Genomic DNA, 17,149 nt, shown 5'->3' with positions numbered 1-17,149 from the left:
AACGACCGCCTTCTAAGGCGTAATCGACAACATATGCTGTGAACACAACAGCACTACCACATGCATAGTCAACGACGGCGACGGTGACGAAGTGGACATCGACCCCCAGGACAACACCCTCAAGTCCTAGAATCGCCAGCGGTCACGATCAGCCATTTGATGGACACACTACAAACACTCAGGTCGCACCATCAGGTGCAGCTGCTGGAACAAATATTGCCGTCCTTCCACGCACATCAACCCAACTACGAACAGAGCTTAAAAGGATGACATCGGATGCCAATTTTCGTCAAGTTTCTCAGTGCATTCTCAAATCTAAATTTTTCTGAGAGGAAAAGATGTATCAGGTGTGGTTATCACACAAGCTGCCCAAAAACTAGCCAACACCCCTTTTTTTTTCGTTGCTGCAGCCCCAGCAATCAAACGAAGCGAAATGAACGGCCCTGGGGTCTTTTCCTGGCTTAGCGTACTGATGTGTCGCGTGTCTGCTTGACGTCAACGGTAGTCTCCTACACTTATGCAACTCGACTTTGTTTCGAATCGACCGTATTTGAGAGCGTCGTTTCTGGCCGTGTGAAACATTAGCCAACTAAGAAAACCTTTCACACAAATATTTTGCGCTGTCGCTCCTCCTGCGTCAAAGTTCTAGAGGCTATGTACAACTCAACAACTGAAAGTATAATTACACAGGCCACAATAGTTAGTTTTAGGAGCTATAAATGAAATTTGCTTTTCGAAATGAGCGTGTTACTCCCAACAAAACAGCAAACTGAGAAATAAGCGAAATATTGTCACCAGCACGAGCGGTAGAGGTACAAAACCAATACTTGATATGCTTGATATATGTGCTAAAGATGCTAAATAACAAAACTTGATGAAGCGCTATGCAACTGCAAGAACGCTCGCGGTATCGGCAATGAAGTATTGAATTTCACCCTTTTTTGATATGAAAATCTAAATATCACTGTTTTGAAGAAAAAAAAAATTTGGGTTGTCATAAGCCTATTTTTGAATATAATGTCTAAAACAGTAATATTCTGAATAACAGAAAATTGGAATATTCACTGAGTTAAAACCAAAACACTGCTGTGCTTTAACGCGACCAAGTATGAAGAATAGTAATAGTGTTCTAGTTTAAACCTTAATGTGAAAGTCTTCTATTCTCACTTTGGTTACTGGAATATAAACTCGGTATGGACTATATGGGATAATGAATTATATTAACTTCGCGGAACCATTGTGAATTTGCGAGGACAAGCAAAATGGTAGATGTGTAAAGGCTGAAAAAATGTCAATGGCCAGTAATATCATTTTTTACTTGCCTCATATTTTCCGCAAATAATAAAATTATTAAATTCAGCAAGAAACTGAGAACTTATACGCAAACAAACGAATGCTATAACGTTCTTTACAGCATCTATGTATCATTGCTCACTGGTTGAAGTCGAGAAAGAAAGCTGTGAAGAGGTTTTTGGGTAATGTTGATCTGTACATCAGCAAGGTCTGGCTCGTTTTCGAAATGACACAGTATTTGTCGCTGAAAGTATTTGGACGGTTTTTATTCTCAAAATGTTTCCTAAAGTGAGACTTACAGATTATCTGTGGATAAGCTTCAATTGACTTCGCTGTTTGGATTTGGCTCGTTTATAAAACCATTCATATATTTTTTTCTATATGGAAGACGGCGCAGATATTTGCGATACCTTAGATGGAAGGTGTTTGCTCCTGTCGAAAACGCTGTGCCCACCAGAACAAACAACGTCATCGCTTTCGATGAACCAGCTCCAGCAAGCTGGATGTTCCATCGCTTTCAGCGCTTAAGGAATTTTAGAGTGAAGAAATAATTGTGTTTATCATCCCTCCATACTGACAAAATATCATTTTATTATTATGGATGTGTTCAGTTTTGCCAACAAAGGGGATGGATTTGCTGCCAATAATTTGGGAGAGCTGAACTATATATTCTGTTTCATATTTGTATATTTTCAGGACTTTGGCATCCCATCAATGTTTCTTTTTTTGTTCGGCGAAAGTAAACACATTCTGTTAATATTACAAGGCTAGGTGGCTGTAGCATTAAGAATGCATGCGAAAACATTACATGTGTTATGGAAACGAAAACTGTCCGCAAGCATCTGTGTTAAGCCAACTCATTTAACCGATATGTTTAGCATTGAAGAAACGTTCTAACATATATAGTTACCAGATTGCTGCTAAACACGCGCATCGACAGAGGTGAGACAAGGTATCGCAGCTACGCATCGTAGACAAGGCATCGTAGGAGGCGCCCGGTACAACGATGTATATTTAGGCTATAGTAAGTCCCCGCTACTCTTTAGCTTTCTAATATCTGTATGTGCTGTTAGAAGGCGAACGGAGGTACCAAGTTAGACGTCTGATGAAACTGATGATGATGAAACAAATTTCACAGATGTCTCTTGATGTAAGCAGGACTCGCCAAAATGTGAACTTCAGATAGACCCTTCCATTTACGTTGAATTGGATAAGCATGTGCATGGAGAATAAAGTTACCAACTACTCCTGTCCTGTCTAAGCACCACTCCGAAAAATTAAGGCCGTGAAGCATGTTTCAGCAAAAGATATAGATGCCTAATATGATTAAGTAATATTAAAGTTAACTACGAATCAATAAGACGAGAATAGTGCTTGCATATGGCTCATGTGTAGACAAAGATGCAGGCAACAAGGGCGGAGTCCAATAAAGTTGTCCAAACACCATTAATATTCCCTTTGTTAATATATATTATGTGTCGAAAAAACATGTACTTTCACATTGCTTTTCGCATCGGTTTAATATGATACTGCCTTAATCGTTTCCAGAACGTTCATAACCATGTAAAGAGCGCGGTGAAGATGTGAGTTTCTGTGAAAAACAGCAGTGGAATATTTGGATCGGCCGACACCCTTCAGATAAAAGCCAACATAAATTTCGCCAGCCTGGTAAAAATTCTGTATGAGCCAATCATGCGGGGATTTTTGGATTATGGAGCCTATATGACATGGAAAATATATGGATGCCTCTCTTTTTTATATCTTCTCTCATGCTTTTCATTGTTATCCATATAATGTTTTTGTGTTCATAAGTAGTTCACATATTTTTTATTGCGTAGCGCATGCATTATATACGCTCCATATGATGTCGGTATAATTTGTATACACATTCCTACACCGGCTGTATGGCATTGTAGCCACGTCCTTTTTTTCTTTTTTTGCAGCCTGCTTGGTGGCTGGCCCTTAGCCCTCCTCACTGTTTTCCTTTGCGAATGTCGCATAATAATGGCGCTGAAGTTCTCAACATCTGTGCAACAGGACGTTTTCGTGCCTTGATACCTACTATCAATTCCCGATCAAGCCGAAATGTGTGAGATACGTTATACCAGAAATGAGCTGCGCGCTTACAATACTCCGGAGCTCTTTCCCAAAGATGTGATCGCAGTTCCGGCAATGTGTTTGAATTAATGAATAAAACTCTCGTTTAAAGTCCCATTATTATTTTTTTTTTGCGACGTTTATTGCCTCAGGGCATAAAAGGAATGTTATGATGGATGAAGGGTGTGGTCAAATAAATGAAAAAAGGTTGGCTGATGCAATGAAATCGAGGAGTGAACGATGATGCGGTCCCAGTCCCATTATTTTCTATTCCAATGCAGGAGCTACAGACACTTCCAAAAATACTGAAAAATGTTTTCAAAGTCTTGCCCACGAGATTTTAGAGTATCAAAATTAGGTTAATATTTAAGGCTTTCATGCATGGACACTTAATATACGAAGCAGTGTAAAAACAAACTGGCTGCTTTTTATACCAACGTGTCGACCTACTACTGATATATTAGTTCCAGAAGAAGTTAGCAGCCTTTATGCCCCAAATTTGAGCAGATATTGTCACCAACACACGTAGCAAGCAGCACAACAACCGAGCTGGCCCTTTTTAATCAAGCGAAACTCGAGCGAGACGAGGATGACGCTCAGCCACGCGCCAAGACATTCGGCCACTTGGTGGCACTAGAAGATGGGCAGCGGTGAGTCATTGCCCCCCTTCCAAGAGGCATCGACCCGATGCCGCAAACGTAAGGGAACAATAGAAAAGCGGGGCAAGTTATACGGGCGTCTCTGGCTCTGGTTTGGACCCTAAAATTGTTTAACGATTGTAATAAGGCTTCATACTGGCGACGTGAACTACTTCAGACTTCGGATGCCGAGAGGAGCGGACAGTGCCTTGTGGTAACGCCTCGTAGTTCACCGCGCTGAGGCGACGGAGCACCTCGTAGGGTCCAAAGTAACGGCGCAGAAGCTTTTAAGAGCGCCCTAGCAACCGTATTGGGCTCCAAACGTAGACTTGATCGCCGGGCGTGTAAGTCATCTCTCGGTGTCGCAGGTTGTAGCGATGGGCGTCGTGTACTTGTTGGTGCCGAATTCGCTGTCGGGCAAGCTGGCGTGCAGCTTCTGCGTCACGAATAAATTGGTCATCCCCCACGAGAGTGGAGGGAGCAGAATCTGGAAGAAGCATGGCATCCAGCATAGTCAAGTGTTCGCGTCCATGAACCAAATGAAATGGAGTGAAGCGTGTTGTTTCCTGGAGCGCAGTGTTGTATGCGAACGTGATGTACGGCAGAATTCGGTCCCAGTTCCCATGATCGTCGTCTACATACATAGAAATCATGTCGGCAATTGTCTTGTTAAGCCGCTCAGTTAGTCCATTAGTTTGAGGATGATAGGCAGTTGTTCTGCGGTGGGTGGTGCCACTGAGTCGAAGGACCTCGCTCGTGAGTGCCGACGTAAACGAGGTTCCCCTGTCAGTTAAGACGACTGTTGGGGCGCCGTGATGGAGTACAGTGTTATCAATGAAGAAATGCGCAACTTCCTCTGCGGTACCACGGGGAATGGCCTTGGTCTCACAGTAGCGGCTGACCTGTTACCGCTATATACCTGTTACCCATTGAGGACTTCGGGAATGGGCCCAGTAAGCCCATGCCTACCTGTTGAAATGGGAATTTCGGGGGATCTATAAGCTGCAGGAGGCCAGCTGGTTTAATGGGTGGCGTCTTCCGCCGCTGGCACTCACGGCAGGTACGGACGTAGCGGTGCACAACGGCAGCTAGCTTGGGCCAGTAGTACTTTCGGCGTATCCGTGCCAATGTGCGAGAAAAACCGAGATGGACGGAAGAAGGTTCGTCGCGGCACGCACGAAGAACTTCGTCATGAAGCGTGGTGGGTACTACTAGCAGATAAACAGTTTCTGTTAGACCATAGTTCTTCTTGTAGAGCACACCATCGCGCAAGCAATATGACGACAGTCCGTGCCTGAAGAGCTGAGGAGGAGATGACCCGGTTCCTTCGAGGTATTCGATGAGGGGCAAAAGTTCAGAATCGGCCCGCTGCTTTCGGGCTAACGTGGACGACGTGATAACACCGAGGAAAGCGGTATCGTCGTCGCAGCCGTCCGCGTGGCAGGGAATAGGGGCGCAGGACAGACAGTCAGCATCACTGTGTTTCTTGCCGGACTTGTGCACGATAGTAACGTCAAATTCTTGCAACCGAAGGCTCCATCGAGCAAGCCGACCCGATGGATATTTCAGGTTTGCCAGCCAACACAGTGAGTGATGGTCGCTCACAACACGAAACGGACGACCGTGCAAGTACGGACGAAATTTCATGACTGCCCACACAACAGCGAGGCACTCCTTTTCCGTAGTTGAATAGTTAACTTCAGAACGGGACAAAGTGCGACTGGCGTAGGCAATGACGCGTTCTGCACCGTCCTGCCACTGAACAAGGACCGCACCGAGGCCAATGTTACTGGCATCCGTGTGCAGTTCCGTGTCAGCCTCTTCGTCGAAGTGGCCAAGTATAGGTGTACACTAGAGACGGGACTTGAGTTCCGCGAAGGCTTGTTCCTGGTCGGGGCCCCAAACGAACGGTTCGGCGTCTTTTGTCAGGCGGGTCAGAGGCTCAGCGATCTTGGAGAAATTGTGAACAAAGCGACGATAGTACGCGCAGAGGCCGAGAAATCGACGCAAGCTTCGTTTATCTTCTGGTTTGGGGAATGAAGCGACAGCGGCCGTCTTTTCTGGGTCTGGGCTAACACCTCGAGCGCTGACAATGTGGCCGAGAAATTTCAGCTCATTAAAAGCGAAGTGGCATTTTTCAGGTTTTAGAGGGAGACCAGCAGATCGGATGGCCTCGAAAACAGCGCGCAAACGTTCCAGGTGCTCGCCGAACGTGTCCGAGAAAATTACAACGTCGTCGAGATATACGAGGCATGAATGCCACTTCAGGCCAGTGAGTACGGTGTCCATCATTCGTTGAAATGTGGCAGGGGCCGAGCACAGGCCAAACGGAAGCACTTTAAACTCATACAAACCGTCCGGCGTAATAAAAGCGCTCTTCTCACGGTCTCGCTCGTCAACCTCTATTTGCCAATATCCACTGCGGAGGTCAAGTGACGAAAAGTAAGTGGCATGGCGAAGGCGATCGAGGGAGTCGTCTATGCGCGGCAGGGGTACACATCCTTTTTCGTGACGTTGTTGAGGCGTCTATAATCAACGCAAAACCTTAAGGTTCCATCCTTCTTCGCGACAAAGACAACAGGCGAAGCCCACGGGCTCGTCGACGGCTGGATAACGTCCTCCTGGAGCATTTCTGTTACTTGGTGGCGGATGGCGTCACGTTCTTTTGAAGACACCCGGTAAGGACGCTGGCATAGTGGACGTTGGTCGTCGGCAACTATAATTCGGTGCTTCGTTAGTGGCGTCTGTCGGACCTTGGAGGTTGATGCAAAACAATCTCGGAACGAATTGACAAGATTCTCTATGCAGCGGTTCTCACTGGGCAAGAGGTTCGGGTTCACATCAGTCTGAATGGCTGTAGGCGTCGCATTGTCGGGGTCTGACGTGTTGGATAAAGCGTACTGGCCTGTACATTCTCCAAGTTCTTCAAAATAAGCGACCGTCGTGTTCGCCGTCAAATGTTGGGGTTCACACGTGAAGTTTGTCACTAACACTTCTGCTTGCCCACGGACAAGTTCGACAAGGCCCCGAGCTACACAAACTTGTCGAGTGAGAAGCAGTGACATGCTAGCTTCGGCAATGCCACGCGTGTCGGTGCTGTGATCACACTTGACAGTGACGAACTTGCTCGCTCTCGGAGGGATTGTTATGTGGTCGTAAGAGACGCGCAACATCGTTTTCCGGAAGTCCGTGTTGCTATCAACGGCTCGCTTGGTTGAACAAGATACTGTGAGCTGCTCCCGAAGGTCTATAACAGCACCATACTCTTGCAGAAAATTCATGCCTAGAATCAGATCTTTACAGCAGTCTTTTAATACGGCAAAGGTGCCAGTGAAAGTAAGACCGCAGATCTCTATGCGGCAAGTGCACATGCCAATCGGCGTCATGACATGGCCGCCGGCAGTGCGCATCATTGGCCCAGACCAAGGCGTCAGAACCTTACGGAGTGTCGTTGCTAGCTGGCTGCTCATGACGGAAAAATCGACGCCGGTATCCACAAGTGCGGTCACATCACAACTGTCGGCGGTTACAAAAATTTCCCCGGAAACAATGCGTTCGCAGCACGTCGGTGCGTTCGTCGGATCGGGTCGTCGCCGCTCGGGCCGTCGCGTCAAATCGTCGGGTGGAGGCTGTTTAATCTGAAACGTAGCGGCGGCCCCACCCCCGGAGGTCGCCGTGTTTAGTTTTCCCGGTGAGGGGACGTGCCTCTGAATTGCCCAGAGGAAGAGTACCGACTGGGCGAAGCAAAACGCTTCGGAGATGTCGATCGCGACCGCCGTTGTGGTGACGTTGGCTGCATCTCGTTAGCAGCCAGGTATTCCTCAATCTCCTGTGGTCTTTCTCCATATCGAGGTCGAGGCGCGTTCGGTGGGAATCCTCTTAAGCCCATTCTCCGGTATGGGCAATTGTGTAGAATGTGGCCAGGCTCGCCGCAGTGATAACAGAGCGGCCGTCTGTTGGGTGTGCGCCACAAGTGCGCCTTGCTGATGGCGGGACGCTGGTCTTGCTGTGGCTCGACGGGGCGCAGATCTTGTTGCTGCTCGACGGGACGCTGGTAGCGAGGCGGTGGTCTGGCAACGGGGCGGAATGTATGTGGCTCGGGGGCAGGTCGACGTAGGACATCACTATACGTCATAATGCATGGCTCTGATTGTGGTGCTGGTGGTGGCTGCATCGCACGCTGGATTTCATCACGAATGACGTCTCCGGTAGAATAATTCACTGCAGGTGGTGCATTCAAGTGGAGCTTCTGCAGTTCGCGAACGATGCTCCTCACAAGCTTCCGCAATGCCTCGTCCCTAGCTGCTGGCACGGACGCGCAGTAGGGTGTGGCCGCTACGCTTGCCTGACGGCCGTATTGGCAGTGAACGTTCCATGCTCGTAGCTTCTCTCGCGAAATCTGCGACAGTTCTTGGAGGGTCACGAGTGAGGCCAGCGAACAACTGTTCCTTCACCCCGCGCAAGGTGCCGTACTTTCGTTGCCTCGGGCATGGTAGTGTCGGCCCGATTGAAAAGTCGCGTCATGTCCTCGACAAACATGGCCACGCACTCATTTGACTGCTGAGACCTCGAACGGATTGCTATCTCTGCGTTTTCTTTTCGCGTACTCGAGCTGAACGTTGTGAGCAACTCACGGCGAAAGACGGCCCAGTTGACGAAGGACGTCTCGTGGTTCTCAAACCACGTCTTGGCCGAGTCTTGCAGCACGAAGTACACATTCATTAGCTTCCGCTCGCCGTCCCATTGGTTGAATGCGGCCACACGGTCAAAAGTGGCCACCCAGTCTTCGACATCCTCGAACCGGTCACCGTGGAATGATGGCGATGATTGAGGTGCGAGAAGGACGTACGGTGGGGCGTTGCTGGAATGCTGACTTGTCTTGCTGTCCCTTTCGTGAATGTCATGGTTCCTAGCGGGGGGGACAGTGGTTCAAACTCAGGTTGTAGGCCTCGGAGGCGACGGCTGGCTTTATGGACAGGAGTCGCGTCCACGCGTTGATGAGCAGCGTCACTGACGTCTTCGGGGGCAACATACATGGGATCTTACCCAGCACCTCCGCCAAATGTCACCAACACACGTAGAAAGCAGCACAACAACCGAGCTGGCCCTTTTTAATCAAGCGAAACTCGAGCGAGACGAGGATGACGCTCAGCCACGCGCCAAGACATTCGGCCACTTGGTGGCACTAGAAGATGGGCAGCGGTGTGTCAATATTATTTTGCATTCTTTTATGTTTACCATAAAACCAGGAAACATTTTTCAAAACTGAGAGGATAGCATCTAGTCGGTCGTTTTAGTGCAAACATATCTCTCGCTTTATAATTAAAAAGGTAATGTGGACAATCCAAATAAAAAACGATTTCATGTTTTCCGGGTGTTTAAATAGTAATTGTGGCTGAATTCGCATTTTTTATTGCATGCGACACTTTTCAATATTTTTCACATCACTACAAATCGCGCGTATTTCGACCCCAAAAAACGGTATTTCTTTTGGTTAAAGGCTAAATAAAAATTAAGGTGGGAATATTGCTTTTCGACTGAAACGTAAACAGGCGTATAAAAGGACTCACAAGCTTCAGCAAGCGGACAGACATCGATACCTGTCGAGCACACGGAGATGGCAAAGTTCGTTTTGAGCCTCGGAAAGCTGATAGGAAATTGCAATATTCTTCAACGATAAAATTCTATGACAACCTCAACTATCACATACACTGAAATAACACGTGGAGGGGATACAGCGCGGCTAAACGGAGTACAACGTGCGCAGGTATTTGCGCACAAATGGACGTTCATGGAGACGCAGCGTACAATTAACGGCGCTAGAGAGTCTTATTTTCACAGGCGAGTTCATCAGAAAGACGCTGCGATGTTTTGCACTCGCATGTGAAAAGAAATTCTTGGGTTCTGGAATCCAATCCACTCAGAGTTTGTCTTTTCCCGAACTAAGCATATTGCGAGCCATAAGATTTTTGGTTTGGATTTATCGTGTGAAGCAGCACTTGCGCCAAAAATTATCCGAAGTTCAACCTGTTCGACCGATGATACCTTACGAAAGCACTGTTTAAATGGTCCGCCCCAGCACACCTGAGCAATGACGTCAGAATCTAGTAGACCAATGAGGAGTCAGGCAAAACAATGTTTGGCAAGATTCCTGGTATTCTCTGATGTCCGTATGAGTGCAGTCTCACTACAGAACGAAATAAATAGAAAGATGCTAACCGTGTTTGCCAAGTTCTGTTGTTTTCCAGTCGGCACCGCCCCATTCGGTCGTCCATTTTGTTGCTGTTGGTTCCGTAAAAGTAAGCAAGAAGTAAAAAAGCAGATGCCGGTGCATCATGTATCATTCATAAATGATGCATCAGGACACATTATTGAATTCAATTGGTTCAAAATTCCAACATGTCTTTCATAATCCACTTCCTTGGCTTAGTGGTGATTTTCACAAATGGCCGGACGTACGATCAGTAATCGATTTCCCCCTACAGCGAACCGCGAACGTTATGGTATCGCATCATACATAGAAGTTTTCCGTCTTGTGATCCTTTGTGAATGCGTGCGAAAGGACCCGAATGGTGCAAATTAAGCTGAAGTTGCTAATTCCACCTTTCGTCACTGTATTCCACCCCGTATTAAATGTTTAGCTCTCTGCATACCACACTGATCAACTGGCCATCACAGTGTCGATGAGTGGAAGGAGACAATTACAAAGCAGAGTACTCACTTATGACAGATGCTGTTCTATTAAGCTTAGTAAAACCTCGTGTGCGCTAATTGCTTTCTATTAGCTGGATAATGAATGAATGCTGGCACTGCATAGTCCGTATCACATACAAGAGAAAAAAAAGTCGCCGGCACCGCTGATGCACGCACTACTGTCTGACGGCTTATGTCTGGTTTGAAAAAATGAAAACGATCGGGGACTTAACAAAAAAAAGGAAACATAAAATCACTTCTAAGGGAGATAAATAGAACCTTACAAAGAAGAAACAGGGATAAACATGCAGAAGAACAAAAATATTTTGTAAAAAGAACACTTTCGAACAAAAGAAGAAAGGAAAAAAACATGCGCTAATCTTATTCTCTCATTGCCCTTAATAAGCATCTGCATTTTCTTCCTGTTTAGTGCAACAGCCGCATGTTCACGTTCTTAAAAGCGTCTATTATCTCCTTTGTCAAGGCAGCATTGGATGTTGTCAAGATAAGAATGGAACTTAATAAAGGTGAGCAGGGGAGACAATTTGTGGTCTTGCCGTACACCCACGGCAAATCCCATGGGGCAACAAGAGGTACTTGACTGTTTAAATAAATGTAACAGTATAAAGCGAAATGTACGCTTTAATAAAGCAAACATTTTCAAGGGCGATTTGTTTTCGCTCCTACCTGCCCTTATATAGTGGTTGACCGAGTTACAAGATGAAACAGGGTAAGTAAAAAGTTTCCTTTAACAAAGCGTACAGGTCGATTCATATTTTATATATTACATTTAAACGCACACGCACGCACACACTGGTGTGACAAGTAAAACTAGAACTAGAATATCATACTTTATAATACAATACGAATACCTTACTCGCCTTGCGTACGACTCAGCTCTCTCAGTTAGCAGCTGCTGTGCTGATTTTGCCGCAATGTGTGTGTTAGTGTCAAGAACATCACCCTGCGGCTTGAGCGTGTCATTCCGCGTGGTATTGCGAGATACTCGCAAGCATCTTCAACGAGAGTCAATGATCACATTTCGTAATGGCTAAAGCGTCGAACACCGGCTTAAATATAAAATATATATATATATATATATATCGGGAGAGCACAGGCCCAGCTTAAAAGTTGACGAGATAGCGTACGTGCTTTTCTGAAGAGATGCAGCAGTATCTGTCTCGCTTCCGGGCGGGCGCATACACGTACAATGTAATGACACACAAGTGGAGGTGCACCACATGTCGTCGGTTAGATTAACCACAATAGCCAACTATCCTCCAACTTGACTAGCAGATGTATGATAGGTGGAATCGAAATGCTGTGACATGGTTATGAATGTTGCACAAATAACAGTTCGGTTCTTATTTGATAAAAAAAAAAAGAAAAAAACCTGTGCTTATCTTTTACAAGTTCCTGGTAATTCCGGGTTATTGCGACAGCGATGCGTTTCTGCCGAACGAGGTTACAGGCTATCGTACAAAGTTTTCTTTCAAGTTTTTCCTTCGTGGCGATGGGTTTTGTACCCCTCTCACCTTGAAGTCGGCGTTTCGGGGGTTGGAGCAGTTTGGCCTCGAATAAGCTCCGCGGGGAGTGTTGCGTCCACTTCTCCAGTTCCTAGCGCCGCTGGTCTGCTTTGTCTCGTCGTTCTTCTCCTGAAGTGGCTCGTTGTTGATGACCTTGGGTGCGGCTGCAAGATGCAGTTAAACGTAGCGCAAACGAAATGCAGCGCTTGCGCTGCCAAATATTCGCAAAGCATTAAGGCAGACAAGGGGTCAAGTGGGTGACTTCAATCGAAATGCATGTTGAGACCGCGCAAAGAACAAGGAAAGAAGAGGCAGAAGGCGAGCTCTGCCCCGTAGCTACAGCAGGCTATAACTCTTAAAAGACGGTGCTCAGGAAAAGAGAGCCTGCTGCCTTCCCTTAAATGCAGCGCCTAATATACCTGTGCCTTCAGAATCCAAGCACCCTGCAATTTTGAAACTATTTTCGTAAATAGTTTATTTGTCAAGCAGCGATGAATAATTCGGAAGCTATTCTGACAAATTCATGGGAGCTTGTGTGGATATGTTATCATGCTTTAAAAAATAATATGCTGTTTTGAGCAAAACAAGGAGCATTTGTATGCTACAGAATGCACTGTATACGAAATACTGTAATCGCCCGGGCAGGCCGTTTCTAGAAGCAGTCTCATATTGCTTACGATTCGTTTACTGAGAGCGGGTTACGTAGCCAAGGCTACACCGGGAAATAATCCCAAGTGGCTCCATCTTGCGTTAAAAAATTGTAAAGTCAAAATCGAGTTATGTGAAGAGTTTAAAGCAGGCTTTCGTCAGCAACATAAGTGCGTTTCTCTGCCAGGAAAAAATCTAAAAACAAGGATCACCTTACGGGTCTTACGAGACAGCATCCTGTGGTACTTCGGGGAGCTTGCGCATGGAAGAATCGACACGGCCACGCAATTTCCACTCAAGAAAGCGTCATTAAAAATTAGAACACTGAAGCCATGCCTATATTGGTGATGACGTGGAGGGGTCTGAATTTGTGCCCTTAACGACCGAATGCTGGCCTCACATTTTGCCGACACAAATCCTACTCCTCGTTCAAACCTTCCCCTCAATCACGGTATGTCAATGGATTTTCGGTTGAACGAGCCATATGCGCTGCTAAGTAATATGAAATAATTCGTACACAAAGGTTTCTACTGGAAAAATTTTATTCGCTTTCAGTTGTCGTCTCATTAAGGGATGACATTGTGAAATGCAGTGGAGTGACTGGTTTTCCATTGACCTGAATAAAAAAAAAAGGATCTCCTGATCGAAGACTCACCAGGAGGGCGGTACACTGGTCTTTCCGCTTTCTTTGGCTTTCTTGAAGTGCAGTTGGGTGGTCTGACTGCCTCATTTTGCTCGTGAGTTTGGGGTTTCTTCTGTGAGCAAGAACAAACCATAAGTGACTGTGTAGTAGTTGTTGATTGGATATTAGACTGAACTTTGTTACAACTTTGAACTTTAGGGGATTCGAATAAAAGTGAAGAAATCACACGCGGACAAACTGTTTTACGGTAACAAAAACACTGGATATATTCAGTAAAGTTTACACGCGTCTTTCTCCGACGAAGGATGCGTTCCGCACTGTCCCCTCCGCTCCTCCCTCCCTCTCTCTCTCTCTCTCGGCCAGTCGTTCAGAGCAGCACTCGCACCCCGCACGTGCGCACAGCCTCCTCGTCGACGGCCCAGGCCCCTCCTTCTCCACAGCGGGGTGCCACGACGACCCTTGTTTCCAATCGCGCGTTCCCCGGTCATTCCGGGAATGTGGGCCATGCCGTCTTCGGTTTGTAACTTGAAACCTAGGAACGCGCTGACTTTTGCTGGCTGCTCTTTCGGGAGCAAGAGCTCGGCATTTCTTCTCTGCTTTGTGCTCAGATTAATGGCCCTTTTTGGTTTCTGAAGTCGAGCTACGGGATTGACGGTTCCTCTTTTTCCTTATATATTCTTTACACACTGCTCGAGAGAGATACTGCACTTTTGGTTATCGTTTTAGCTTAGAGGGTCCGAAATATTGCCGCTAATAGTAGGCCTAGTTGGAAACACAAATTTCCAAACGACAGTATGATACATATGTGAGTAATGTCGGAGGGACACCACTGCCGCAAACAGCTGTAGGAGGACATTTGTGCTGCTCAAAGTTCCGCCCCTGATCACCGATACCCGCATGACACACCGGGTTTTGTTCATTGCCCATTACACACTGCCCTCACAATCATTCAATATTTCAAGAATATAAGATAAAAAATAGTTCCATGATAATTCGCGACTATATACAATAATCTAGCCATTCTGGGGATTTCCCATTTCTTCTTGAAACGTATATAGACCAGCATCGATGTATGACGTAAGCAAGATGCAGTGGCGCTGTTCTCGCCAGGATGGGCTGCCTAAGGGTGAAGAGAAGGATTAGTACCCATAGGCATACATGGGACCAAACAATTTAAAAGCAGTTTTCTACTTTCAGAGAGCGCCTATGATGTAATTCGGCGCAGAGTACATATAAACATCGTAGAAGGCATTATCGGTCTGGGAATACTCCTTGAAGGAGCGGAGTATATACTTAAAATACCGCGAAACATATTGGTATAAAAATCGGGAGCCGAGATCTGGATACTGATGCAAGGAAATATTACCAAAATAATTTTTTGGTTTCAGAGAGCACCAATGACATAGATAATGATTAAAAGATAGCACATGTTTTAGATTGCTTGATTGCAGTCTAAAGATGCTTGATTCTATTGACGATTACTTTGATAAATACCATTTACGTAACCAGACAGTAAACTAATTGTTCTGTAATTTTTTAAGTCCTTTGCGTCTCCTTTCTTATGAATTAAGATAATGTTTGCGTTCTTCCATGGTTCCGGTATTGGCGAAGACACCAAACATTGCGTATACAGGGTGGCCAGTTTTTCCAGCACGATATCCCCCCCTCCCCCCCCCCCCCCCCCGTCTTTCAACAAAACTATAGTTACCTGATCCCCTCCAGATACTTTCCCCCTTTTCATAGTATAATTTTAAAAATACTGAAAATAATTGGCGTATGTTCTAGGTGTGAGAATAGCATCATTTTATCCAATTTCGCTCATCAAAGAAATGCATCGGCCAATGAGAAAAACGATACGTACTTTTTTAACGTTACCAGATCGCGCGAAATACAAAATGTAGCAAGAGGGGCACTTAAAACAGCCGGAGTTTAATTTTTTCTCCTCTAGCCTAGCAAATCGCCACAAGCCGGTAGTCGTCACAAACGACGAATGGTAAGCGCCAGAAAATCGTATCGTGTTTTCAAAATCCATTCCATGTCTTAAAATCCCGACACTCCAAACAAGCTGAAAAACAACTATTTGCCTAGCCGTTGCAACAACGGAGCAAGCATCGTACTGACAACAAACGCGAAGGCGTTCTGGCGAAGAGCGCAGCTACACAGCGCCTTCCAAGGGAGCATTGAGCAAGTTACGACAGGTTTGCTATGCGGAGCGCAGTCTGTAATAACAGCGCTCCGACCGCGCCGCACATGATGGATACTCGCTTACGTTTTATCAGCCCGAGAAAGAGAGCGAGAATGCATGCTTACGTCAGCAGGCTTACACTCGCCGCCGGAGAGCAGCGGCCAGCGAAGCCGCTGGTAGCGCTGCCCCGTGCCCTATGCACCTGCCGGCAGGGTTCCTCGGTTAGATTTGGCAAATATGTTACGTTTTATATGGCGTGCCACAACAGCGCAGTCATAACGCGGATCCAAATTAGCGCCACAGCCACTGCAATACGTCACCTGCAGACGTCGCATCTACACCGATAAAGCGAGCCTAATGCATTAGGTAGGGTTGCGAAATAAAGCGCCGGTATTTCTCATATAACCTAATATGGCTTTGACTTGCCCCTAATTTCTAACGCATTATTGGCAATGGTGACCGAACTGCGGTAATTAGTGTCCATTAAGGAGCTTTAGTCATTAGTGCAATAACTATATATATGATAAATGCCAACCATGGACGACAGGTGTAGTTCGGGTGTTGGAGACTATAGTTTGGGCAAAATAATGGCTTCCTTACTGTGGCTGCGCGCGTCTTCAGAGTAATATTAACGGATAACCTTTGATCTGCAACTCACCTGATTCCCTTGCTCCTCGCTCTTGCGATGTGGGTTTCCTGTCCGGCGGGCTTCTGCAGCTGGTGTCGTTGACTCAGTAGCGCGAGCGGGTGCTGTACGCTTCTGGTCAGGTGAAGCGCAAGCCTCTTCTACCGGAAAGGGCTTCTCCGAAGTGGGTGCTACCAGGTTCTGTCCTGCTTTGGTCCGCTGCCTGTCATAAGCTCCGAGCCTGTTCGCCGGGGAGGGCCCGTCGCCGCCGCCTCTGTGCTCCATGGCTGCCGAATTCTGATCTTCTTTCTCTTCGTCAGCTGGCTGGTCACCCTGCTGACGTGTCACTCTTCTTTTTTTACGCATCCTCTCTGTGCTGCAATCGCGAAGGTGGAAGAAAAAGATTTAGAGCGGCAGTATTATAGCAGTTAGGTAAAGAATAAAAAATAACTGCGCTGCATAAACATAGCACTTCGAAAAAACATGTAAACATAAAAACGGCACTGGTGGTAGCAACTCCTTAGGCCTGGTCACAGGCGAAACGATATCTTATTTTGTGCAATGCAATAATGCGCATTGCAGGATATTCTCAGCAAATAGCTCGAAATCGATCACGCTTAGCCGCTTTTAATACCAAAGTATCGAAAAGCCTGGGCTTTATCTCAAAACTGCTGAAAAATAGGCTACTTCAAAATACAATAATAACATCAGCTATAAATAGCTACTAAAAGACACATCGAAATAATATTACTGCTTTCGAGACTACGCCTCCCTTCCCCCTTTCGGTTATAGCAGCTCATT

The 17,149-nt window shown here is 46.3% G+C and overlaps 1 protein-coding gene across 1 annotated transcript in view; it reads right to left on the bottom strand.

Annotated features, from left to right (window-relative positions):
* LOC146188466 (uncharacterized) overlaps positions 1 to 17,149 on the bottom strand; it is a 35,622-nt gene that overhangs the window by 18,347 nt on the left and 126 nt on the right. Inside the window, exons 2-4 of the mRNA XM_084603109.1 lie at positions 16,382 to 16,724; positions 13,551 to 13,650; positions 12,257 to 12,411 (exon numbers count right to left, since the gene is read on the bottom strand). Coding sequence (XP_084459235.1) covers positions 12,257 to 12,411; positions 13,551 to 13,650; positions 16,382 to 16,714 — 588 coding nt within the window. The 5' untranslated portion in view covers positions 16,715 to 16,724. The remainder of the gene's footprint in view (positions 1 to 12,256; positions 12,412 to 13,550; positions 13,651 to 16,381; positions 16,725 to 17,149) is intronic.

Source organism: Amblyomma maculatum, chromosome 5 (assembly GCF_055883805.1).
Source record: "Amblyomma maculatum isolate TAMU_Amacu chromosome 5, ASM5588380v1, whole genome shotgun sequence".
NCBI lineage: Eukaryota > Metazoa > Arthropoda > Arachnida > Ixodida > Ixodidae > Amblyomma > Amblyomma maculatum.
This window is presented reverse-complemented; position numbering and strand designations above follow the sequence as displayed.